Below are 25,309 nucleotides of genomic sequence, written 5' to 3'. Positions count from 1 at the left end.
TCAGAATCCCCTTTCCTATGATTTGATCCTGTTGTTCAGGCCCTATCCTCTGGAGTATAATAAAACAAAAATGCTCCATCATTCACGTGCAAATCCTTTAAATATTTGAAGATGGGTCTCCCATTGCCTCTTAATAGTCTCTTCTCCAGGCTAAACCTGCCCAGCTCCTTCAATCTCACTTGAATGCCACTTTTCCCATGGTAAACCGCAGTGAAAACAGCTCGGAACATCAGGAAAGTTTACATAACAAAATACAGCAACATAAGCCACTAACAACTGAAAAACATATCAACACAAAGCAGCCATGTAAGTATTGATAGGCCACTCAAGACATCTCATATTAATAAATATACACCAAGATTAGACAATAATAATTCACACTAAGGCCTAACAACGGTAGTACGAAAACAAAATCCAAGTAGCAGCCAAAAACTCCCCAAAAACATGTTCTCCAAAACTAAATTTTGCACCCAATAACAGCCCCTACACAAGACCTCATTCTTATGGTCTTGACCTCCACCTGACGCCGCCCTGGGCTCCTTTGGGAGGAAGGGTGGGATAGAAATGAAAGGAATAAACAGGTGCTTTCAGAAGCCAAAGCAGTTTTCATAATGAGTCTGTCAAGGCCAGGTGAAAATGGGCCAGACAGCGAACAGGAAGCAGGATTCACAGCTAAATTGTCCCTATCATATAAACCGCATCTTCCTGTTTATCTGCCCTCTTTATCTCCTCTAACCATTGGTGACACCTGGCAGGTGAATAGAGGGCAGTCGACTGGTAGGGCGGAGGGCAGGGAGACCAACACCAGGTGGAGCCAGAGCCAACTAACTCTAGCTTTGTCCCATCTTTCTCCTCCCTGCTGGGTTCTGCAAGGCATAGGGTTACCAGCCGTACTCTTTTAAGAGTACATGCACTCTTTTTGAGATGGTGCAACAGCATACTCTTACTTTTCACTTATCGAAGCCAAATGTACTCATTTTGAAATGACAAAATGATAGTAACCCTATCAAGGGCAACAGTGACTAAGGAGGCACAAGCTGGTAAGCAGTGCCGCTTCCTGGACTGGCAGAAGATGCTATTGGCACAACATGCCAATAACAAGACTGGGAGAGGGATTTTCATTGGAACCACAGTGGGAGGGAAAGGGTTAACACACACCTCTCCCTGCACACTGTGTTCCTGATCTCTCTCTCTCTCTCTCACTCACACACACGGCTGCTATTTCAAATTTCAAAAGGAGGTGTGCACTGCCAAAGTTCACGCTTAACGTAATGTGTGGTTTGGCCCTGATAAACGCATGATGGAGCGAGAGCCCACATCAAGTGATGCATGAAGTTATAAAAAAATACAAAGTATTATTCTTGTAACTGGCACTGATGGCATCACTGCAGTCGTCACCCTTTGCCAGGCAAAACTGCACCTCCTCCTCCTGTGAGTTTAGTAGATAATTTCACAATTTCACACTCCAGTTTTATGCACAGTGGATAATTTCACAGACACACACACAGGGAGAGAGACAACGTACTGGTGTCTGTGGTCTCGTACTGGCTGTCCCGCTGCAATTCAAAGATCTCCACCTCCACGCGGGCTTTGGCGGGCACTTCGATGATGCTGTTGATGTGCTCACGGGCTAAAGCTAAGGCCAGTCGCTCTCCCCGGCCACACACCGTCTGGTCATCCAAAATGGCGGCTGGTCACGGGACAGGGGCAGTGGGGAGGAGGAAGAAAAGGAAGACGTCAGTCACAACAACCCATCCTACTCACTGCAGAAAGCCTTTCCTCTGCCAACACCGCTTGCGGGCAGCACGTGGCCTTTCTCACCCACCTCCACAAAGGCAGAGCTCCAAAGTCTCCCTAAGAGTCAAGGCAGTGGGGCTGCTGCCCGTCAGGGTTGGTAGCAAGGAAGGCAGGGGCCCCCAAAAGGAAGTGGCCAATGACAGGCGGAGCCAACTAATTGTAGTTTTGTCCTCGTCCTCGCTGAGCTCTACAAGGGGAGAAATTTGAAGGTAAGGGGGAGGAAACTGACAGGCAGGGCCACCCCCTGGACTGGTTGTAAGTAAGAAGGCAGGCAGGTGGGGGCTGGCTGAGGGCAGGCTGAGGTTGGTGGGCCAGGGCCTCATTTGTCGCAACGGAGCAGCCTCCTCTGCGTCAAAGGCATGCCTGGCTTGAACCTAATTTTTAAAACCACGTTCAAGGCTCTTGCGTTGATATACAAAGCCCTGAACAACTTGGGTCCAGGATGCCCCAAGGACCCCCCAAGAGTCTTTATATCCCAGCCCAATCACTGTGATCATTCAGAGGAGTGCTGTTAGTTGTCCCCCGTTTTACAGTGCCTGGCTGGCCTCAACTAGAAGTCGAGCATTTAGTGCCGCCGGTCCCAAGCTATGGAACGCTCTTCCGGCAGAGATTCAGTTCCAGGAAATCCTCCTTATCCCAAAACATTCCCGTCCCCCAGAATCAACATCACTTACAACCAGTCGAGGGGCTGGCGCTTCCTGTCACCCTCCTCGGTCTCAGTTTTGCCCTTGTAGAACCCAGCAGGGAGGAGGATGGGGACAGAACTAGAATCAGGCAGCTCTGCCTGTCATTGTCTCTGATTCGACCCACTGTGGGCCGCTGTGCCTTCTGCCCTACCAGTCCCAATGGGCACCAGTCCCCACCACCTGGAGGTACAGCTGATGACCTTTTTCAGATGTCACCTCCAAGTTAGTTGCAGCACCTGATTCCCTGGCAAGATAGCATCAGCTGCTTTCTCCAGCATGGGCACAGCTGGTGGTGTTAAGTGTTGTGTAGCAGTAACTATTTTCACCGCCTCAGATGCTCCTCTGCCTTGAACAAGAGCTTAATGTGTAGATGTTTGCAGGTGACAGTGCTTAACTGTGCTATAAAAAGTTCCATCTGCTGTTTCTGTTAACCAGCTGCTAAATGACAGCCAGGTGGTTGTTATTTGCTGGTCAGATAGCAAACGTGCAATGATGGGAGCAGGGGTGTAATGCCAAGGGAAGGACTGTGCAGGTGCTGTAGGAAGCAGGTGGTATCCTCTGAAGGCACGTGGGGAAGCTGCCTCACTGGAGCTAAGCTGGTCTTGGTCTGGTCTGGTCAGGCCAGGCCATGGATGGGAGACCATCTGGGAATTTTATGTACGTTGCCATGAGCTCTGTGGAGGGAACATAAGAAAAACATGCTGGATCAGGCCAGTGGTCTACCTAGTCTAGCATCCTGTTCTCACAGTGGCCAACCAGATGCCATAATAGGAAGCCCGCAAGCAGGACCTGAGCGCAAGAGCAACCCCCCCCCCGGCAGTTTCCAGCAACTGATATTAAGAGGTAGGGTTGCCAGGCTCAGAAGAACTCTTGGTTGCCAGGCCTAGCCTCCAAGAGGTCTTCTGTATCTTTAAAAGCTGTGCAGGGGGAAGGGAGAATTCCACCTTGTGGTTTTTCCCATTACAGTTGCAAGAACACCTGTACTTGGCTGACTTTCTGTTCTCCTAAAGATACAGGATCAGTCTCAGGCCCTGAACCTGGCAACCCTATTCAGAGGTATACTGCCTCTGACAGTGTAGGTAGAACATAGCCATCTTGGCTAGTAGCCATTGATTGCCTTATTTTCCATGTATTTGTCTAATCCTTTTTTTTAAGCCATCCAATTTGGTGGCCATCACTGTGTCTTGTGGGAGCGAATTCTGTAGTTTAATTCTATGTTGTGGGAAGAGGGGAAGGTGGGATATAAACAAAAAGAATGGATAAATAAAGAATGTGCAGGGCAGACATGGAACCCCCTTCTCCAACGCCCCCATGGGCAGCCTTTCAAAAAACGACGTAAGGGTACCTCTAAATCTGCCACTAAAAAGACATCAACAGCAGTGCATGTGAGGAGGAGAAGGGGATGGTACTCCCCCAAGGGAATGCTGTTGGCAGGGGTGGGAAACCTTTTGCAGCCCGAGGGCTGCATTCCCTGCTGGTCCACCTTCTGAGGACCGTCCCCTTCGCACTTTCCTTGTTCACAATTTTTTTTTAATTTGCACATTTAACAAAGAAAGGAAAGAAAAAGAAAAAAGGATAAAAGATAAAATAAAAACCTTCATGCCTTCCTTGAGAGCACTCAGTGGCATCTGTAGCTACTAGTACTAGTGTCGTGCAAGCAACCCCATGTATTGCTCTGCCAAATTTTTAACCCCTGGTCTTGCCCACCACTGGCATCTGGCCCTCAGAATTAATTGGAATAATTATTGCATTAATTGCAATAATTCATTGGATACTGAATTATATTTGATTCATGTTGTGAGCCAGTTTTATAGCCATTGAAAAAGACATTTTGTGTCGAAACGCGTCTGGCTGGACCATCTTGAAAACATCCTCACCACATTAGAATTTGATTTCTCCTACTAATCTTGTTCCATATCAGAAACAATATTCATATTTATATATTGTTTTTGACATATATTTTTGTAAAAAACGTTTCATGTTTGAATTTAGATATATTCTGTTATATTGATGCATTCTTGGTTTATTTCACCTTATTATAATAAATATTTTCAGGATTTATACTGCTACATTCACCTTAATTTTTTATTTTTTATTTTTACCTTTGGTATTCATTAAGATTCCATCCTACTTGTTTTGTTATCAGCAAACATGACCATATCATTGCTCATCCCTCACCCTCTTGACCAGTGGCAGCTGGTGGCTCCATGTCAGTGGGGCAGTGGAATCCACTCCGGGTTTTGGTCAGACAGGTCCTTGAAAGTTCGGAGTAAAACCTGGAGTGGATTCCACTGCCCCACTGACATGGAGCCACCAGCCGCCACCTGTTACAACACTCCCAATGCTGGCTCCTCCTGTCTCAGCACCTTCCTCAGACGGTGGGGGCAGACTACCCCTCTGAGCACCACAGCTTTCCAGCAGCAGTTGGAAGATTTAATTATTTCCTTCTGGCTTTGGAAGCTTTAAAACTGCAGCATGGAGACACCAAGAAGATAGCAAAGCCCGTTGAGGTTTGTCCATTTTGGATGGATCCTGCCCACTTCAGTCTTGGCCTATGAGATCTTGCCCCAAGGATGCAGCCCCTTTTCAATAGCAACTCTCATTGGAGCAGAACTGTTGGGGAAGAGCGATGGGGGAGGGGGTCTAGCTGCCAATTGGTTGGATACTCAACCCACAGATTTATACAAAGATATTATTGCCTCTGCTTGTTATTTTATGTTGCCTCTGTTTGGGTGGAGATGGTGGTGGTACACCTCTGTGAGAGTGTGGAATTCCAACGGAGGGCTGTGTGGAGTTTCTCCCAATTTCTTGGCAAGAGCTTCAGTTTGGGGGACAGCAGCCTGGGTAGGAGTAGGGCTGTTGCCCATGAACACACATTTGTTTGTTTACATTCCATTTATGAATCACTTCCCCCGAAATATCTCAAAGCAATTTCACAATAGAAACATCAGCAATGAAAGCAATTACACCACTTCATATACCAAAGCAATTATAACAATTTAAAAAATAATAATTAAAAACATTTTTGTATGTAAAAACAATTTCAAAATCTCATGCAAATACAGGCTGCATACACACCAATACATTTAAAGCACAATATTTCCCCTGAAGAATCCTGGGAAGTGGCATTTGTTAAAGGTACTGGGGACTGCAGCTGTGTGAGAATAAACTACAGTTCCTAGGATTCTTTGGGAGAAACAGTGTGCTTTCAACGTGCTTTAAATGTATGGTGTGTACGCAGCCACAGACTGTGATGAAGATCTCCACTTAAAGGACTTGTCTGAAAAAGGAAGGTCTTCAACAGGTGCCAGAGATGATGCCTGCCTGATGTGCAACAGGAGGGAAGTCCAAAGGTTAGGTGCCACCACAGTAAAGATCCGATTCCGATATGGTTCCGATATGGAACAGACCTCCTGTGAGATGGCATCTGCAGGCAGCTCTCTCCTGCAGAGCACAGTGATCTATCTATCACATCTGTGTGATTGGTGCATGGGAGACTGGGTGCTTGTTAAAGTATGGTTCACTTGTGGGGATTTCTATTGGACCAGGGTCCTCTTGAATGCTGGCTGTGTATTTTAATGGGACTGAACAGTGTGAATGTCTATGGAGTGTGTGAGTCGTGGATTAAACATAGAGATGGGTGAGAAATTCAATTCAATTCACATTTAAAGCCAAATTATCAAATCCGCACTTTCTGAAACAACACAACAACTGAAATACAGCCATTCTTCGAAATTTTCACTACTCCAAATTTTGCAATGCATTGTCCAATTAAGCAGTGTTCAAAAATGCATATATTAAGGGAAAGAGTCCATAAAAATGAATATATTTAGTAAAAATAACATGCAAAAATACATTACATGATAAGAAATGGCTTGCAAAAATGTGTATATTAGTCAAAACTGCCTCCAAAAATGTGTTTAGTAGGAGAAATTCTCACTAAAATGCTGGAGAATTTTCATGAGGATTTTTTGTAGAAAAAAAAATCTGCAAGTTGCTGCAGAAATGTGTAGAACCAAGTTTAAGATTGGAAAAAGTGAGAAACTCAGAGAACTGAACTTGACAGGTTCTTCCATCCCTAGTTAAATGTAATAATATTTAGCTTACTTGTTACTGTTTTGTGTTAATTGTTTTATTGATGATTTGTTCATTATATTAGCTATGATGTTCTGTCCTGTTGCTACTGCTATTGTTTATTGTTTAGAAGCTGCTTTGGGATTCACTGAAAGCAGCATAGAAACGCCATAAAATCAAATCAGTAGGGCTTTCACGCGACCCCTTGGAAAGCCCTTCCCCACCTCACTCTGCAATCTTGATTTATTCCCCCTGCAGCTGTATGCAAGCAAGGTTAGCAAATGGAGCTGCCAAACAGACTAGACCAGACCCAGCCATCCCTGAACGATCCATCATTTCCAGAGTTAGGTTGCCCCTCAATTCTTGGCTCCCAGCCCCTTCTAGCCCAGCTGCCTCGCCCCTCGGATCACCTGCCCTCAGCAAGCAGCCCTGCAGACCAGCCCCCTGTGGGTTTCTCTCTTACCCATGCGCAGAGATGACAGCACCTCAAGGCTCTTGTGGGCGAAGCCGAGAATCAGCAGCAGCAGCAGCGCGGGCAAAGCCGGCATCTTCTACCCCTCCTCATGGAGAATGTTCGGCCGTGGCCTCCGCGCTGCCACCTGCAGGAGGGACAGAAAAAATTCTCCCCATGAGACACCCCTTGTGGCAGCGCATGGAACAGATGCAATGAGTTTGGCACAGCGCCTCCTACTGGACACAACTATCATGCTCCCTTACAGGACAGCACCTCTGCTGAGCAGACCCTCTGAAGGTACAGACGGAAGCACCAGGGATCTCAAACACTTTCCTTACAAGACATTCAGGAGGCAAAATGGAGACCCTTCAATACCCCGAGAGTGCTGGCACTGCACCTCTTGCTGTTCTCCTCCACGGTTCCTCTCTGTCCCCTTCCAGCTGGAGCCGGCAAAACCTCTTTCGACCCAGAACGGGAGAGGAGCAAGGTGGACAAAAGGGCCAGCAGAGGAGCAGGGTGGCTGCACTTCGTTGTCTTGGAGTATTGAAAAGGTAAAGGCAGAAGACCTGCAGACAGTGCCAGCATGCAGCAAAGTCAATCAGCGGCTTGGGGCCTGGGGATGTTCCTGAAGGCCCCACTGAGCCACAGATGCCATGCAACCACTAATCCAAGATCCTGGCTGCTGTTGTGGCGCTCAGGGGATGAACGAGGAAGACAGGTTAAAGGTTCCAGAAGTGAGGGAACGTAGCAAGCTGCCTTATTCCAAGGGAGACCACTGGCCTATCTAGCTCAGTAATGTTTACACTGGCTGGCAGGGCACATTCCCGACCTGACTTGGAGATGGCCAGGACTGGACTGGAGACCTTCTGCATGAAAAGCTGATACTGTGTCACTGGGCGACAGCCCTTAGGGAGCTGCCTGATACTGAGCACTCGGGTCCTGCTTGCGGGCTTCTCCCAGGCACCTGGTTGGCCACTGTGAGAACAGGATGCTGGACTAGATGGGCCACTGGCCTGATCCAGCAGGCTCTTCTTATGTTCTTATGAGTCAGGCCATTGCAGTCCCTAGCTCAGAACTGTCAACACTGACTGGCACCAGATGTCTGGGGTTTCAGGCTGGGGACATTGCCAACCCTACCTGGTGGTGATGCAACAAGACATGCTTGTTCCTGCATCTCAAGGGAAGAGAAACCTAAAAGGTCTCCTCTTCAAGGGAGGAGTGGGAGAGGAAGTGCGGTCAGCAACCCTAAGAGTATCAATCTAGTACAGGATGGTAGATTGACACAGGTTAGTAGGGAAAGGACAGTCTAGGAAGCGTGGAGGTTTCTCTCTCTGTCTATTCTTTTCCAGGCATATACATCAGCCTTCAGTGCAAGCTGAGTTGCACCCCAACACTTCCAGCAGTCACAATGGAACATAGGAACATAGGCAACTGCTTTATACTGAGTCAGACCATTGGTCCATCCAGCTCAGTAGTGTCTACACTGACTGGCAGTGGCTTTCCAGGATGGGTACATTCTCCGCCCAATCTGGAGATGCGGGGGATTGAACCTGGAACCTGTGGTATGCACAACAGATGTTGTACCACTGAGCGACAGCCCTTCCCCAAGAGGGCTTGTCCAAAGCCCTACAAAAGCACAAAGCTCACTTTAGTTTGCAAGTACTGTACAAGCAGATACTGCTCAGGCTCTCCCCCACCAATGGTAGCTAGCTGGTGCCCATCTGGAACTGGTGGGGCGGAAGGCAGGGGTGCCAGAGGAGGTGGAGCCACAGCCAATGACAGGCGGCGCCAACTAATGCTAGTTTTGTCCCCGTCCTCCTCCCTGGTGAGATCTACAAGGGCAACACTGAGAGTAAGAAGACCGACAGCCAATGCCGCCACCCCCTGGACTGGGTGTAAGTAAGAAGGCAGGCAGGTGAAGACCACCTGAAGGCCAACTGAGGTTGGTGGGGCAGGGTTCCATTTGCCCTAATGAGCCAGCCTCCACTGTCCCCACCACCACGCTTCCGTATCATTTCATTTATTCTTCTTCCAAGGAGCTTGGGGGAGACGTGTACACAGTTCTCCTATACTCCCCCATTTATCCTCACAACAGCTCTGTGGGGTAGGATAGACTGAGAGAGAGGCAAGTGGCCCAGTATCACTCAGGGAATACACAGCTGTACGTGAACCTAGTTCTCCCCTGGTTCCTTCTGTTTCAACACTCTCAACCCAGGGATGGGGGACCTGTGGCTCTCAAACTTCCATCTTCCCCTAACCACTACCTACTTTGGCTGGGGCTGATGGGAATTGGAGTGCAATGACATCTGGAGGGCCACAGGCTCCCCAGCTTGGCTGAAAGCACTGCAACCAATGCACCAGGCATTTCATTAGCACACAACAATCTGCAAACATGTGCTTCCCTCCGTTTCCATCCAATGTCTTGCCAAAGAGGACCCCCTAGTGCAGCCTTTCCCAACCTTTGCGTCACCAGATGTTGCTGGACTCCAACTCCAGTCAGCCCCAACCAGCATGGCCAATGATCAGGAATGATGGGAACTGTAGTCCAGCAACATCTGGGGACCAGCAGTTTGGGAAAGGGTGTCCTAGTGAGCTCTTTTGCATGCCCCCTTCTACACTTTCCTGGGCAGAGTCTATCCTGATCTCGCTGCCAGACTAATATATACACGTGTGTGTGTGTGCGCGCGTGTGCATGCGTGTGTAAAATATAATTTTTACCCTACTGCATCCCATCCCAGTCACCCTACTTTTCATCTTGGAATTCTTGCATTCTTTGGCCACATACCATCATCTGACTCCAGGACTAACAGCGAGACCCCGCTGATTGCCTACTTGCTCTCTGCAGCACAGTGCCCCCTTGTGGCTGCTACATCCAACACTCCCTGAGTGCTCTAGGCATCCTTCCACAGCTGGTGCTGCAGAGGAACCAACATACCCTCCTCCCCCTTTGCACTTGATGGCGGTCCTGCTGAGTCAGCAACATCCCCCCCATCCTTGCGCCGCGTTCACCTTGAGCATTAATACTTATTTTCCCTCAGCCTCAATCAAGCAAACAGCGCAGCTGAGGTCTGCCCAAGGGGAGAAGTGTCAGATTCTGGCCCCTTGCACCCTTTGTGTGCCCTTTGTTGGGGGGGGGGAGTGCGATAAGTGGGGGTTGGGGGAAGGGGTCAACGCTGGCAAAGAGGTGCTACACTTCAAAAGCACATCTTGATGCCAGGAAAAAAGATTCCTGTAGATAAGAGCCAAGGAGAAAAACCTCCAGCTGAAGCAGCACATAATTTCTAAAATGAGAGGCATGCATGATCAGTGCTCAGAAGCATCATGCCTCTGAGCGCTGGTTGCTGGAGGGCAAGCAACAGAGGCAAGGGCTGGGGCCCTCAGGCCCTGCTCTTGGCCTTCCCGGAGGCATCTGGCCAGCCACTGATGGAAGCAAGACTCTCCTTGTGTTCTTACGGAGGTGCCAAGTCTCTTGTGCTGGCTAGGACTAGAAGGAGACATGCCATCTCACCAGGACTCAAGCTGAGCTTCTGCCATCACCGTGGCACCATGACAGATAAAGGAGCATGTCATGAAATTCTCCCTTCTCTGCAACCCTTCAAGTGGCAGGAGACTCTGCAGCAAAACTGACTTCAGTCCAAAGGCAGACTTGGATTTTTCTGCATCACAGATCAAACTTTTAAAGATGTAGTTCAGGGGTGGGAAAAATCTGGCCCACTTGCCAATCTTGGCCCACCAGGAGGACCAACTTAGCCACTGGCGAAGCAGACCCCTGCTGAGTGGAGTACTGTAGTATCCATTGATTAACTGCTAAGTGGAGAGTTCAATCCTGCCTGACTGGTGGGCGGAACTGCCCATCTGTCAGTCGTGTGACATCAGATGACTGACAAGTCAGTGACTTCATCCACCTGCTCATGTTTGTCCATGGGGGGGGGAAGAGATAAAGGTCAGTCTTGCCAGTCCAAAAGGGTTCCCCATACCAGGTGTAGTTTGAAAACTGCCTTGGAAGGGTTTGTATTTGCAATAAATACATTTGCAAAATTAACTCTGAGATTGAAATTCCAGACATCTTTCTAATTTTCAAAAAGCAAGTGTGGGATGATCCAGATTGGGATTGGGTGTGGTGAGCAGGGGGTTTAACCCTTCCTCCCATGCCTTATTGCCAATGAATTTCACCCCCAGCTGCTGTTTGTCTCAAATGGAACATGGCAAGGTGTCTAATACCTAGTCCAATGACTGCTCGATCTCATTCATTCATTGGTGATCACTTGTGGCCGAGTAAGATTGTCTTCCAAGATAAGGTCTTTAACGGTGCGGCCCTAAGTGACTGTGGAGGCCAATTCCGGATCCACACAGCCTCCCACAGTGAGGACATAGGTTTCCAGATGGAAGACAGTTATGATGAGGATTTGCTTGACATCCCTTCTGCTTAACTCGTTTGTACCTTTCATCCTGTACTTGTGCTTCTTCAAAGTCCATAGCACCTTTGATAATAGCTGACCTCCAATTGGGACGCTCATGGGCCAAAGCTTCCCAGGTCTCGATGCTCATGTTACATTTTTGTAGATTAACTTTAAGAACATCTTTAAACCTCTTTTGCTGTCCACCGATATTCCGTTTTCCGTCCTTAAGTTGGGAGTAAAGTAGCTGCTTTGGAAGACGGTGATCAGGCATTCGAACAACACGGCTGGTCCAGCAAAGTTGATGTTGGAGGATCATTGTTTCAACACTGGTAGCCTTTGCTTCTTCCAAAACACTAACATCCCAAGTAATTTGCAGAATTTTCCAGAGGCAGCGTTGGTGGAATCTTTCAAGAAGTTGGGAGTGGCGTTTATAAATGGTCCATGTTTCACAGGCATGCAGTAAGGTCGGTAGTACAATGGCTTTGTAAATAAGAGTTTTGGTCTCCCTGCAAATATAACTCATTGTTGTCTAAACCAGACTTCCTCCAGATGTTGATGGACTCCAGCTCCCATCAGCCCCAGCCGGCATGGCCAATGACCAGGGATTATGGGAGTTCTAGTCTGACAACATATGAAGGGCACCAGGTTGGGGAAGGCTTTGCATAGCACCGCTCTCCAGGGTTTCAGTGCAGGGAGGCTCTCCCAGCCCTGCCTGGAGATCCTGGGGATTGAACCTGAGGCCTTCTGCATGCAGAGCAAGTGGTCTTCCACTGAGCTGCAGCGCTTCCATGGCATGCCTTCAACTTGTTCCAACTGGAGCAAACAGCAGGTTCAGGGAGATGATTTTCAACAATAAAAGGGGGGGAATGTGAAACCCCTCCGTCCATGTTGCAGTCCAGACACTGATCAGTTCCACCTTTTCTAAAAGAGAAGGAAACCCATTGTGTTCAAGGCGCAGAGCTCCCACAGCACAACTAGTTTGACCCTGAAGCAAAAGGACAAATTGACCTGCATTCTGTCTTATCTCTGCTCAGGACCGGGCTTTGGGGTTTGTTTTTAAGGGCACACAGAAATGCTAGAGGAAGGCTCTGAAAGCTGGTGCTCAAAGCTAGAGTTTCATCTGGAAACCTCCAACGAAGGAGAGGTCTAAGACCCCCCTTCCAAGGCAATCTGTTCTACCCTTGAACAGCTCCTCCTGTCTGGAAGTTCTAGCTAATTTTTATTCAATGGTACTCTAGAATGGCCAGCAAGCACCCTGACCAGCAAGCTCTAACTCCAGTTAAGGCCTGAGCTTTATGCTAGGCCTTTACACTGCTAGATAAGACAACATCTGTTCCCCCTCGCAAATTAATTAGGGATTAATTTTAGCAGAGGCCTCTATGTTGAGACCCACATCTAGCTTTCAGCTGCAGGCTATGGTGGCTGGTGTCCACTTAGAACAGGTAGGGCGGAAGGTGGAGAGAATAACAGCAAGCAGAGCCAAAGCCAATCACAGGCAGGGCCAACTGATTATAGTTTTGTCCCCATCCTCCTCCCTCCTGAATTCTACAAGGGCAACACTGAGACTGTGCAGACTGGCAGTTAATTGAAATTGTTAAGAAGTAAGAGGGCAGGTAGGTGAGGGCTGGCTGAAGGCAGACAGCTTGGTAGGGCAGTGGCCCACTCACCCCAATGGACCAGCCCGCACTGGCAGGGACTCTCAACATTGGACTTTTAAAATTATTTCCTACATTCATGAGCTGGCCAGAGAGAGGAATGGCTCTAAGCCAAGCCCATGTAGCCAGAAATGTGGTGAGGAGGCCTCAAGGGGGTGCAGAAAGTCAAAAGGGGCCTCAAAGGTCATCTAGTCCAACCCATTCCAGATGCAGGAAGCCTATGAGTACAACATCCTTGAGAGGTGCCTGTCCAGCTTCAGTTTAGAATCCTCCAATGAAGCAGAGGTCTAACACCCTGGGCTCCTGCTGGGAGGAAGGGCGGGATATAAATCAAATAATAATAATAACGCCCCCCTTCCAAGGCAGTCTGTCAACCCTTGAATAGCTCCTCCTGTCTGGAAGTTTCAATTTTTAGTCAAAAATCCTCTTTCTTATAATTTTTAACTCACTGGTTCAGGTTCTCCCCTCTGGAGCAAAAGAAAAGAAATTTGCTTCATTATCTATGTGACAGCCCACCAAAATATTTGAAGGTGACTATCATAGGAAGATGAGGATCATTTCAGAACAGCCAAAACATAAACTTAAATAGCCTAATATATTTAAAGTTATTTAACTTTATTACTTATTAGTGAGCAATTGCGTAAAAAAAAAAGATTGCTTACACACTTTCCATTCCGTCTCCACAACCAAAAGGGCTAGAGTAAGAACAACTAACATAGAGCCCTCCAGGTGCTGCTGGTCTACAACTGCCACCATCCCTGACTATTGACCATGCTGGCTGGGGCTGATGGGAGTTGTAGTCTAACAATATCTGGAGACCATCTGAGCTTTCTTTTTCTTTTTTAATGGAAATCAATTGCTCTCTTTTTTTTTAATGCAAGCTAAACATCCAGAGAAAAGGTTGGGCATGCCTGTGAAGGAGGCAGAACCCCAACAGTCCACACTGGGATTTATTTGGGAAGGGCCACAGCTCAGTGGTAGAGCATCTGGTTTTCATGCACAAAGTGCCAGGTTCAGTGCCAGGTAGGGCTGGGAATGTACCCATCTTGGAGAGCACTGCCCATCAGTATAGACAGTACTGAGGTGGATGGACCAATGGTTTGACTCAGCATAAGACAGCTTCCTATGTCTCTATGTTCTCTATGTTCTCTATGTATTGGAAGTGCTGGGGTGCAACTCAGCTTGCATTGAAGGCTGCTGTGTTTGCATGGGAAAGAGCAGACAGAGAGAAACCTCCATACTTCCTAGACTGTCTTCCCCCTTCTAACCTGTGTTGATCTACCTTCCAGTACTAGACTGATACCCTTAGGGCTGCTGACTGCACTTCCTACTCCCTCTCCTCCCTTGGATCTCTCTTCTCTTGAGACGCAGGAACAAGCAAGCATGCCTTGTTGCATCACCACCTTAGTTAGCCAGGACTAAGGATCTTTCCTATCAAACACATACTTCCTTTAATAAATGCCAGTTTATTGTTTTCTTAAAAGAGTCTCAGTGTGATTGTATCCAGGGTAAAGTGTGCTCCTTCAACAGCAAAGGTGTAGTCTTTTGGGGTCTCAGGGGGGGGGTCTTAGACCCCTTACTTTTTGGGAGCATGGTCCCAGCAGGGACCCTATGTCTCCAGCATCCTATGAGTCAATCAGCATGAAATGGGAATGAGCCATTGAGAAGAGTCTTCTAACATGCTTCCTAAATAAATAAAATAAATATTTTATTTCTAGGCCGCCTATCTGGCCGCGGCAGCAGCCACTCTAGGCGGCGTACACATAAACAGAATATAACATATATACTTCATATAACACAAAAATCAATATAAAATGAAGCTAAAAACCACCCATAACTATGGCAGATAAGATTAGACTGTTCCCGGGGTCTTGTAGGCCTGCCTGAATAGCCAGGTTTTCAAGGCTTGGTGAAAACTTGGCAGGGAGGGGGCATGGCGAATATCATAAGGCAAAGAGTTCCAGAGGGTGGGGGCCACGATTGAAAATGCCCTCTTTCTGGTCCACACCAGCCTAGCTGTTTTAACCGGTGGGACCGAGAGAAGGTCTTGAGTGGCTGATCTTGTCAGGTGGCATATTTGTTGATGCTGGAGGCGCTTCTTCAGATACACTGGGCCGATACCGTATAGGGCTTTAAAGGTTAATACCAACACCTTGAATTGGGCTCGGAAGACAACTAGTAACCAGTGTAGATCTTCTAACACCGGAGTGATGTGATCACGGCGACAGCTGTTCTTAATCAGACGCGCCGCCGCGTTCTGTACCAGCTGTAATTTCCGGACCGTTTTCAAGGGTAACCCCACGTAGAGCGCATTACAGTAGTCTAAGCGAGAGGAGACCAAGGCATGCACCACCCGTGGGAGAAGATGGACAGGAAGGTAGGATCGCAGCCTCTGTATTAGATGTAATTGATACCAAGCTGCCTGGCTCACTGCCAAAACCTGAGCCTCCATGGACAGCTGGGAGTCAAGGATGACCCCGAGGCTGTGGACCTGGTCCTTCAGGGGCAGTTTTACCCCATTTAGCACCAGGTCTATATCTCCTAACCTTCTCCTATCTCCCACGAGCAGCACCTCGGTCTTGTCAGGGTTTAGTTTCAGCCTATTTCCTCCCATCCATTCACTTACTGACTTCAGGCACTTGGAAATGGTCTCCACAGCCAACTCTGGTGAGGACTTGAACGAGAGATAGAGCGGGGTGTCATCCGCATATTGGTGGCACCGTGCCCAAATCTCCTGATGATAGCTCCCAGCGGCTTTACATAGATGTTGAATAGCATGGGGGAGAGGATAGAACCCTGTGACACACCACAATTGAGAGGCCAAGGGTCTGAAACCTCGTCCCCCAATGCCACCCGTTGATGTCTGTCTGAGAGATAGGAATGGAACCACCGTAAAACAGTGCCTCCTAATCCCATTCCCTTCAGACGATCTAAAAGGATACCGTGGTCCACGGTATCAAAAGCCGCTGAGAGATCCAGGAGGACAAGGAATGCATGTTCTCCCTTATCCAACGCCCTCCTTAAATCATCTACCAGAGCGACCAAGGCTGTTTCAGTTCCATGTCCAGTCCTGAAGCCAGACTCTTCTGCTGATTGGAGCCAATCAGAGTGAAAGGAGGGGAGTCAGCCACTGAGAAGACTCTTTTTGGTAGCCAACACTCTCCCCTTTCATGCTTATTGGTTGCTAGGGATGTCTGTTGTTGTGGGAGAAGGCATTAACAAGGATCTCATTCTCAACCCAACAACAACAACAACAACAAAGGCTGGAGGGCTTTGACTATCATGAAGGGACCCTGCACTTCTGAATTTGCCACCACATTCAAGAGGGATCCTGTTACAGTTCAGCTTCTGCCAGCATTCAGCTCCAGTGCTAACAGTGATTACAGTCCTCCCCTGAGAATGTACAGAGTCCCTTTTCTTCACTGCTGAGAAGCCACAGTCAATCCGCACATATCAAGGATGAGACGGCAGGTCTCCCAGGGTACCAGAAGGGCACAGCAGCAAGAGGATGGGCTGCATTAACATTGTCAGGAACCAGCAGCAGGGACTTCCCCAGATATCAGGGCCCCCTGCCAGGCACTGCTGTGGGGAACCTCACAGTTCACAAACTGAGTTCAGCTAATGAGGGAAACAGCTCTTGTACACCATGTGGCAACTGTTGCCAGGCAATGGGAAGCTGCTAACTAGAATGCCACGGTTGCTAGGTAAACCCATCTGCAGCCTGGCTGCCCTTTCTAACCTTGTTGCCCCCTCCTTCTTCTAAGGATGGGAAGTCAGCGGCCGTCCCCACCAACAGAATGGAGCATGAAGGCAGATTTACTACAACACATGCTCAATGCTGCCTTCCCAACCTGGTGTCCTGCACACTCATACCTTCTGGGGGAAGAATGACAGTGATGGGGGGGAAGGATTCACTGTGCAATCAATTCTTTTCACTCATTGTGCACAGTCCTTATACAGATGCATGGGGGGGGAGGATATTGTCCCTGTCTTTCCTTCTGCACTAATGTAAATGTACTGCCTTCAAGTCGATTCCGACTTATGGCGACCCTATGAATAGGGTGTTCATGAGGCTGAGAGGCAGTGACTGGCCCAAGGTCACCCAGTGAGCTTCATGGCTATGTGAGGATTCGGACCCTCATCTCCCAGATCATAGTCCAACCCCTTAACCACTACACGACACTGGCTCTCCCCTTCTGCCCTAGCCATGCCTATTCAGGATCGCCAGTCCTCTCTGTGCCCAATGCCAGGAGACTTTATAGAAAGTGATAATCTATAAGCAAGAAAATGGCGGAAGGGGTAGAGGAAGAATCCTGAAAAGACTTACCACACTAAGGGACTTTCTCTCATGCTTGATGTAACAGAGCAACATGGCTGCATAGCCCTCTGGAATAACAAACAGGAGCATGCCCGAGAGCATATAAAACACCTTCCCCTCCCTGATGAGCAACCACTAGCCACTTCCCACACCTTTGTTATTAAGGGCAGATGGCAAGGCAGTAGGGCAAGCATGGAGAACCTCAGGGCCAGGGACAGCCCTCCAGGCCTCTCTCTCTGGCCCTCAGGACTCTCCCAGGGCCGATTTTAAAATTCCTTTTTACAAAATGTGTTTTTAAATTTGTATATTTGTTTTTAATGTTTTTAATTGTTGTAAACCGCCCAGAGAGCTTCGGCAATGGGACTGTATACAAATGCAATAAAAAAATAAATAAAACCCTCTCACTGGCCCTGGTTTGCACCCTCTTTGGGTATTTTGGCTCAGATGGACTTGACCTCTGCTAATGCCACTTACTTGCCAGGATGGATGAGAGCCATTGTAGTGTAATGGTTAGGGTGCTAGACTATGCCCTGGAAGATTAGGGTTCAAAAGCTCGCTCAGCCATGAAACTCACTAGGTGACCTTGGATCTAACCTACCTCACAGGGATGTTGTTAGGATAAAATGAGGTGGGGAGAACAATGCTTGTACACCAGCTCCTTGGAGGAAAGGTGGGATATAAATGATCTGGCCGCGGTGACACATGCCCTAGTCACATCCCGTTTGGATTACTGTAAAACAATCCACATGGGGCCACTTTTGAAGAATGTTCAGAAACTTCAGCTGGTCTGAAGAGCTGCCGGCAGATTGTTAAGTGGGGCTGCCTACAGGGAGCACACGACTCTTTTGTTTCAACAGCTCTACTGGCTACTGGTCTTTATCCAAGCACAATTCAAAGTGGAGGTTCTGACCTATAAAGCCCTATACGGCTCAGGTCCAGGCTATCTGACCGACTGTATGTTCCCATATGAGCCTGTCCAAGCTCTGAGACTGTCGGGGAAGACCCGTCTCTCAGTCCCACCACCGTCATAGGCACATCTGGTGGGAACAGGGGAGAAGGCCCTTTTGGTGGCTGCCCCCAGGCTCTGGAACTCCCTTCCAGTGAAGTTAGACTGGCTCTCTCCTTGCTGTCCTTCCGTTGGCAGAAGACTTTTCTATTTCAACAGGCATTTGGGAACTGACTGCAAGGGCTATTAATAGGCTGCTATTTTACTGATTTGTGTGCGTGTGTGTGTTTAATCACTATATTTTAAATAGCTTTAATTCTATGGATAGTTTAATTACACTTTTTTCTGTATGTTTTACTCATTTTTGTAAACCGCCCTAAGTCCCAGTTCTGGGGAAAAGGCAGGATTATTATTATTATTATTATTATTATAAAAAATACAGAGGGGTGTGTGAATGATACCAGCCTACTGCACAAAGGTAAAATTTACATTCATTGACCCGCCCACCACTGGCATGTGGTCCTCAGAAGCTTGCCCTGAAGGCAACATGGCCCTCAGGCTGAAAAGAGTTCCCCGCCCCATTCTATGGCACCCAGATGCAAAAGAGGAGCACAGGGCTCTTGCACCTACAATAGTTGTTACAAAAGGGCAAATCCCAGCAGGTGGAGTTTTGTCATACAAGCTACACCTGCTGAAATCATGTCTTCTACCCCACTGTTATAGGCCCAGGAGCCCTGACTTCTTTTGCATCTGGATGCCCTACAAGGCTCTTTTGTAGGGCTAAGGTCCTGGTACCACATTTTATGAACACAGTCGTATACCCATTTTCATTTCCTGAAACTTTTAAAGCTTACAGTTAGCGGAGGTTGGTCTCCAGGTGGGCAAGGGCAGATAGTGCCCCGCTAAACTCAGCCTGTCCTCAGCCAGCCCCCACCTTCCCGCCTTCCCACTTAACGACCAGCCCAGGAGATGGCACTGCCTGGCCAGCTCCTCAGTCTCAGTGTTACCCCTTGCAGAACTTAGCAGGGAGGAGGATTAGTTGGCTCTGTCTGTCATTGGCTCTCTGGCTGGGCCTGTCATTGGCTCTGGCTCCACCTCTCTGCCTCTGTTGGCCTCTCTGCCTTCCACCATACCAGTCCAAATGGGCACCGGCCACCAATGCTAACACCTTATAGTATTCCTGCATCATAGCTAAAACTCTGTCCCAAACCAGACTCGCTTCCTTTCACCTCAACTTTTCAAGGTACAGGAGTGGCTTTCTGTGCATATTGCCCCAGGCCAACCCTTCCTGGCAGACTCAGATTCTTGGATTCTGCTCTCCAGGGCTGCTTAAGAGAATATTTAATGCCAAGTTCTTCCTCATTGACTTGCATGAGTGCCATTCATATTCACAGCACATTGGAAAATATATATATATTTGCATCAAAGTTCAAACTGCATCAGACACATTCCTTCCCCCACCTTCAAGCCACACAGGTGCTCTATAGCTGGGAGAACTGAGAGTCTGCGCTCAGCCCACATTCTAGAGGCCATTTTCAGCTCCTGTACGGCAACAAGCAAGACCCAAGAGGAATGCCTGTTGCCTCATCACAGGAGCCGAGAATGCACCCATAATCGTCTGCAAAGTCAAACGAATTCATGGCAGGCATGCAGGGGCTCCTAGGTAAGTTATTTATTTATATATTACATTTATATACTGCCCCATAGCCAAAGCTCTCTGGGCAGTTTACAGCAATTAAGTTAAACTTATGTGGGAAAGGATTTATTGATAAGAAGGATTAGGCTAAATTGCTATTAGCCATGATTGGCTATGCGCTGTCTCCATAGTCTGAATACTGGTTGCTGGAAACCACTGGAGGGAAGAGTCCTGTTGCACTCAGGTCCTGCTGCGGCCTTCCCATGGCCACTGTGAGAACAGGATGCTGGACTAGGTGGGCCATTGGTAGCCAGGCTTTTCTTATGTTCTTAAGAAACTTGAAAGCAAACGATGACATCACTGTGTTTCCAGTGACATCCTGTCAGCCAAGTCTGGTATTCTCAAAGAAATCTCAGAGACAACATTTTCTTCATAATTTGCCACCATGCCAGGTGGGAAGAGCTTCTCTTGCTAATATTAGGCATCTCAGGCTGCTGTTAAAAAGACACAGGAGCAAAGGGTCTGATAAAACAGTGGCAACCCAAGGAATTTAAAGTACAGATATCCAATCAGCAATCTGGAGACTGTTTTTCTCTTTAGGGCTGCCAACGCAAATGGTGAGGCCTGAGGTGTACTCAACCGCCACTACTGAGCAGCTGGGGGGGGGGACATCCTTGCCTGAGGGAGAAGTTAGGCATCAGCCAAGGAAGGGGGCAGTTCTATTGGTGCTGTTATGTTGTATAGATGCATAGCTGCCAAGTGGTCAGCTCACCCTGTGCTGTCCAGTGGTGTCAGTGCCCTCTGCGTCAGCCAGTGAAGGACACCGCTTCCCATCCGCCTGGTGCTGACAGAACATGCCCCATGCCCAGGCTGCTATCTTGTGTCAATGGACATGGGAGAATTTTGATTCAGTTCACATTCAAAGGCAAACCGACCTAATTCACACTTTCCAAAACATTGCACAAACCAAAACACAGCCAGCCTTTGAAATGCGCACGTAGCTGAATTTTGCAATGAAATTCTCCAACCACTCCAATGTACAAAAAGGGATATATTAGGGTAAAGCATGCATAACAATGCATATATTCATGAAAACAACATATAAAAATGCATTATGTTAAGGAAAATTGCTTTGTAAATTTACGTTAAAATGTGAACATTAGGAGAAATTTGCAACAAAATGCTGATAAATTTTCAAGAGGACTATTTTAAAAAATCACAAACTGATGTGGAAATGAGAACTGAGCTTATAACTGGAAAAATGAGACGCTGAAAGAAACCAAAATGGACATATTTGCCTGTCCCTCCTTGTGTCTCTCATACTCAGCTGCCCTCAGTGGCAACCAGGCCTAGCATCACAACAAGGCATCCCTAACATCCTAACCCTAACAACCGGCATCTTTGGGCAGCTGCTGGTACCCCAGCACCCCAGCAGGGCTCACCGCCACAGATGCTTGCTGCAGGTCTCCCTGCCCCATTGGAACTCAGCGGCTGAACCTGGACAGCAGCCATTTTAGTTTTCCACCTACATCAACACCCAGCTATGGTGTCACTTGTGGGGGCATTGTGAGCAGGCCCATCCAGAAGACATTTTGCCAGGAAGCGCACTTTGCCTCCAACCCTGAGCAAGCCCTGGTGGCAACAAATGTAGTGGTTACAGTGTTGGACTGGGACTTGGGAGACCAGAGTTCAAATCCCCACTCAGTCATGAAACTCATTGGGTGACCTTGGGCCAGTCGCTACCTCTCACCCTAATCTACCTCACAGGGTTGTTGTAAGAATAAAATGTTGTGGGGGGGAACCAGGTATGCCACTTTGAGCTCCTTGGAGGAATTTAAATGTAATAAAATAAACAAATACTGCCTCAGATCCCTGGCCTCACTGGCCATATCAGCAACTTGAAAAGGAAAAATAGCTATTGGCAACCTTAATGCAGAGGTATATTGCTGGGACTAAAGACACAGGAACAGAGCTTAGGGCTGCCAACGGACCAAAAAAACATCAGCCTGGCTCATCCTTGGGCCTTCAACAAAAGCTTCCCTTGCAGACATCAGCAGGTCCAGGGCTTGCCCTATCACTAGGCAGAGCAAGACAGCCACCCACCCATTCCTCTCTGCTGGTGCACAGAGCTGTATGTGTCCCACATGACCCTCCTCTGTGCCCCGTAAGCTAGCCTGCGGACCCCAGAAGCTGTGGAGAAGGACACTATCCCACACTGCTAGTACTGAGGTCAGATTCAGCGGCCAGCTTCTGTATGCCAAATGGGATGGGACAGGTGAGTAGGGCATCATCTTGTCCTTCGCCTCAAGCAGCAAAATGTCTTGGGCCAGGTCTGAGCAGGCCAAACTTCCCCACAGCACGGGGATCAATGTTATCACTTCCTAATGCCTGCACATGAAGCCATAGTTAGGCACAGCTATGGCCAGGCGTGTTGACAAACCGGTAACCTCAGTGCAGCCAGTAAAAAGATTAATACTCAGCGCTGGTGGAGGCGGCAAAATCAGGCCTGCTGTTATAATATTAATCATATCATTGCCTTTCTGTTCTTTCACTAGGCACAGCAAGGTTGGGCCTAGTGGGGAAAGCTCAATTGTTTGTTTTCTTGACCTAGTCAGCTTTCCCTGTGATGCAAATTGAGAAGTCAGGCCTTCAAGGACTCTAAATTACAGCATTTCATCTTTTTCTTTAAAAAGAAAAAAACACGTTAAAGCGCTGTTTTAAAACCTTGCATGAAGGCTCCCCAGGAGAGATTTAGGCTGAAGCCGTAGGAAGGAGGAAGGCTTGTTTTGCAGGGTTTACTGCAGGACACCAGGGCTGCACTGAAGGAAGAGCAGGTGTGCATGTAAAGTTGCCAACTTCTCTTCTGGCAGGGCTCCTGTGCCTTTGGCAGCTGTGCGACGAACAAAAAGTTCAACAAGTGAAGCTTCTACTGGCAGGGAAATGCAGCAATAAGGAAAGCTTCACACTTATTTTTTGCTGGTTACACAGGTGTTAAAATGGACAAGAGCTCTGCCAGAAATAATATTAATATTAATATTAATATTAATATTAATATTAATATTAATAATAATATTAATATTAATAATAATATTAATATTAATAATAATATTAATATTAATATTAATATTAATAATAATAATAATAATAAATTGGCAACACCATGGGCATGAGAAATAAGAGCTGTTTATGACTGCATACAATTTGTCTACTATTATTTGTGCCCTGCTAAGTCACACCCACATGTGGGCGGGGCATGAATAACCCAATGAGTCAGGATCAGGGCCAGCCCAGGAAATTTTGCTGCCTGATGCAAAAGAAACAATGGCGCCCTCCCTCCGCATTCTCTGTGGACTGGCAACTAAGGATGGAGGAGACATTTGATAACAGACAGCAACTAAAGGCAAATCTACTTTCCAAAACCACATACAAACTGAAGCACAGCCATCCTTCAAAATCTGCATTTCTTTGAATGTCGCAACACAGTTCTCAGGCCAAGTAATGCGTACAAAAATGCATATACTAGGGTAAAGTGTGTATATAAATGCATGTGCTCCTGAAAATAACACACAAAGATGCATCGCATTAGAGAACTGTTTTGCAAAAATGTGTGTATTAGGCAAAAATTGCATACAAGAGGAGAAATGCGCACTAAGATGCTGGTTTTCCCCCCTGTAAGGATTATTTTTAAAAATCGCAAACTGATGTGGAAATGTAGATAAAAGAACTGAAGATTGGGGAGGAAATGAGAAACAGAGAGAAACCAAAATAGACAGATTTGCTCATCCCTCCTGGCAGCAATAGCATCCTTCACCACACCTGAGGCAGCAGACTAGTTCAGGGCCCCAGGGCAGGCTGTGTCACTTGTACAGCTGTCTTCCAACAGAGGGAAAGAACCACAGGCTCAGGAGCAGCAGCCGGGGGGGGGCTACCACTTCTGGGGGGGGCAGCATCTGCCACTTGAGGTGTTTGTCTCACTCTGTCTAGTGGTAGAGCTGGCCCTGGATGGGGCACAAGACCCTTCTGGGGACATGAGCACAACCCTCCTGCCCTGCCTGTCTTCTTCTGGGAACAGGGGCGACAGAGAGGGATAAGGGGGCTCCCCTGCTGAACTCTCATTCCACCAAGAACCTGGAACGGTTTCTCCACTGCCACCTTCTCCCACATGGCAACTTGTACACCAGTCTGCTGCATCACAACTTTCTGGGTCTCATTAATTACGCAGTTTGCACAGCACTTTTCAATGCACAAAGCACTTCATACAATATTTCATTTGTCCTCACATAACCCCGTGAATCTGTTATATATTTATTCCCACTTCAGTCAACAACTACTGAGTTTGAGGAACTCCATGGGTAAGTATAGAGAACAGAGGCCAAGTTCTCCATCACTCAGGTCCAGGACACGCATTCAGCAGGCAAAAGTGGTCACGCTCATCCTGGACTGTACCGGTGCAAACTGCAGGTAAGGGATTGTCTATGTTAAAGCTCTACTCTCACTCACCCCTTTTAAAAATAAATATTTATTTATCTATTACATTGATACCACGCCTTTCTTTTCATGATAGAAACCCAAGGCGGCTTACATACGGTTCCCAAGCGGTCTCCCATCCAGGCACTGACTAGGCCTGACCCTGCTTAGCTTCAGCAAGATGCTGGCCTCCAGTGCCTTCAGACCATAGCCTGGCACCTGGGATTAAATAAATAAATAGTGCTTCCATGTATATAAAACTAGCATGTCAGGCAGGAAAGTTAAATTTAGCTTCTCCATGACATGCTAGAAAAGGTTCCCCACCCCGCAATCCATGAGGGATTATTCAGACATGCACCCCTCCCACACACACTTTAATAATACACTTGCAGCCCAAAATGGTATAGTCCAGGGAAAACTTTACAGCTTAATTGTATTAACTGGCCCTCAGGAGCAGCTATATATATATATATACACACAGTATATATATATATTATATATATATATATACACACAGTATATATATATATATATATATATATATATATATATATATATCAAGAGAGACAGTCAGAGAGAGCACATAAGGAGGATTTTGTAGGAGGCAAAATAAAAGATCCTCAGCTAAGAAATGAGATAAAGAAGGGACGATAGAGTTATAAATAAAGCAAGGAGCTGCTATTTAATGTGAGTAGGTGGGGATGAATTAGGATTCTCTGACATGTCGGTTTTCTATTTATAATACACTGTTTCAATCCTCTTTTGTTGTTCACCTACTTGATCCTCCTTCCCCCACCAACCCTTCCACGTCTGTCCACCTATCTATTTATGTGTGCGATAGCTGCCATGTGCCCCACTTCCAGCACAAGTGTTCCG

General features: G+C 47.4%; 1 protein-coding gene across 2 annotated transcripts in view; it reads right to left on the bottom strand.

Annotated features, from left to right (window-relative positions):
• The window catches only part of GRIK5 (glutamate ionotropic receptor kainate type subunit 5), a 98,686-nt gene that overhangs the window by 52,449 nt on the left and 20,928 nt on the right, over nucleotides 1-25,309 (bottom strand). For both annotated transcript variants that reach the window (XM_061596459.1, XM_061596458.1), the window contains 2 exons: nucleotides 7,021-7,156; nucleotides 1,526-1,690 (listed from right to left, as the gene is read on the bottom strand). In XM_061596459.1, coding sequence (XP_061452443.1) covers nucleotides 1,526-1,690; nucleotides 7,021-7,105 — 250 coding nt within the window. In that variant the 5' untranslated portion in view covers nucleotides 7,106-7,156. The remainder of the gene's footprint in view (nucleotides 1-1,525; nucleotides 1,691-7,020; nucleotides 7,157-25,309) is intronic.

The sequence above is a fragment of the Rhineura floridana genome, chromosome 15 (genome assembly GCF_030035675.1).
Source record: "Rhineura floridana isolate rRhiFlo1 chromosome 15, rRhiFlo1.hap2, whole genome shotgun sequence".
Taxonomy (NCBI): Eukaryota; Metazoa; Chordata; class Lepidosauria; order Squamata; family Rhineuridae; genus Rhineura; species Rhineura floridana.
Note: the sequence above shows the minus strand (reverse complement) of the source record. Positions and strands in the feature narration are given on the sequence as shown.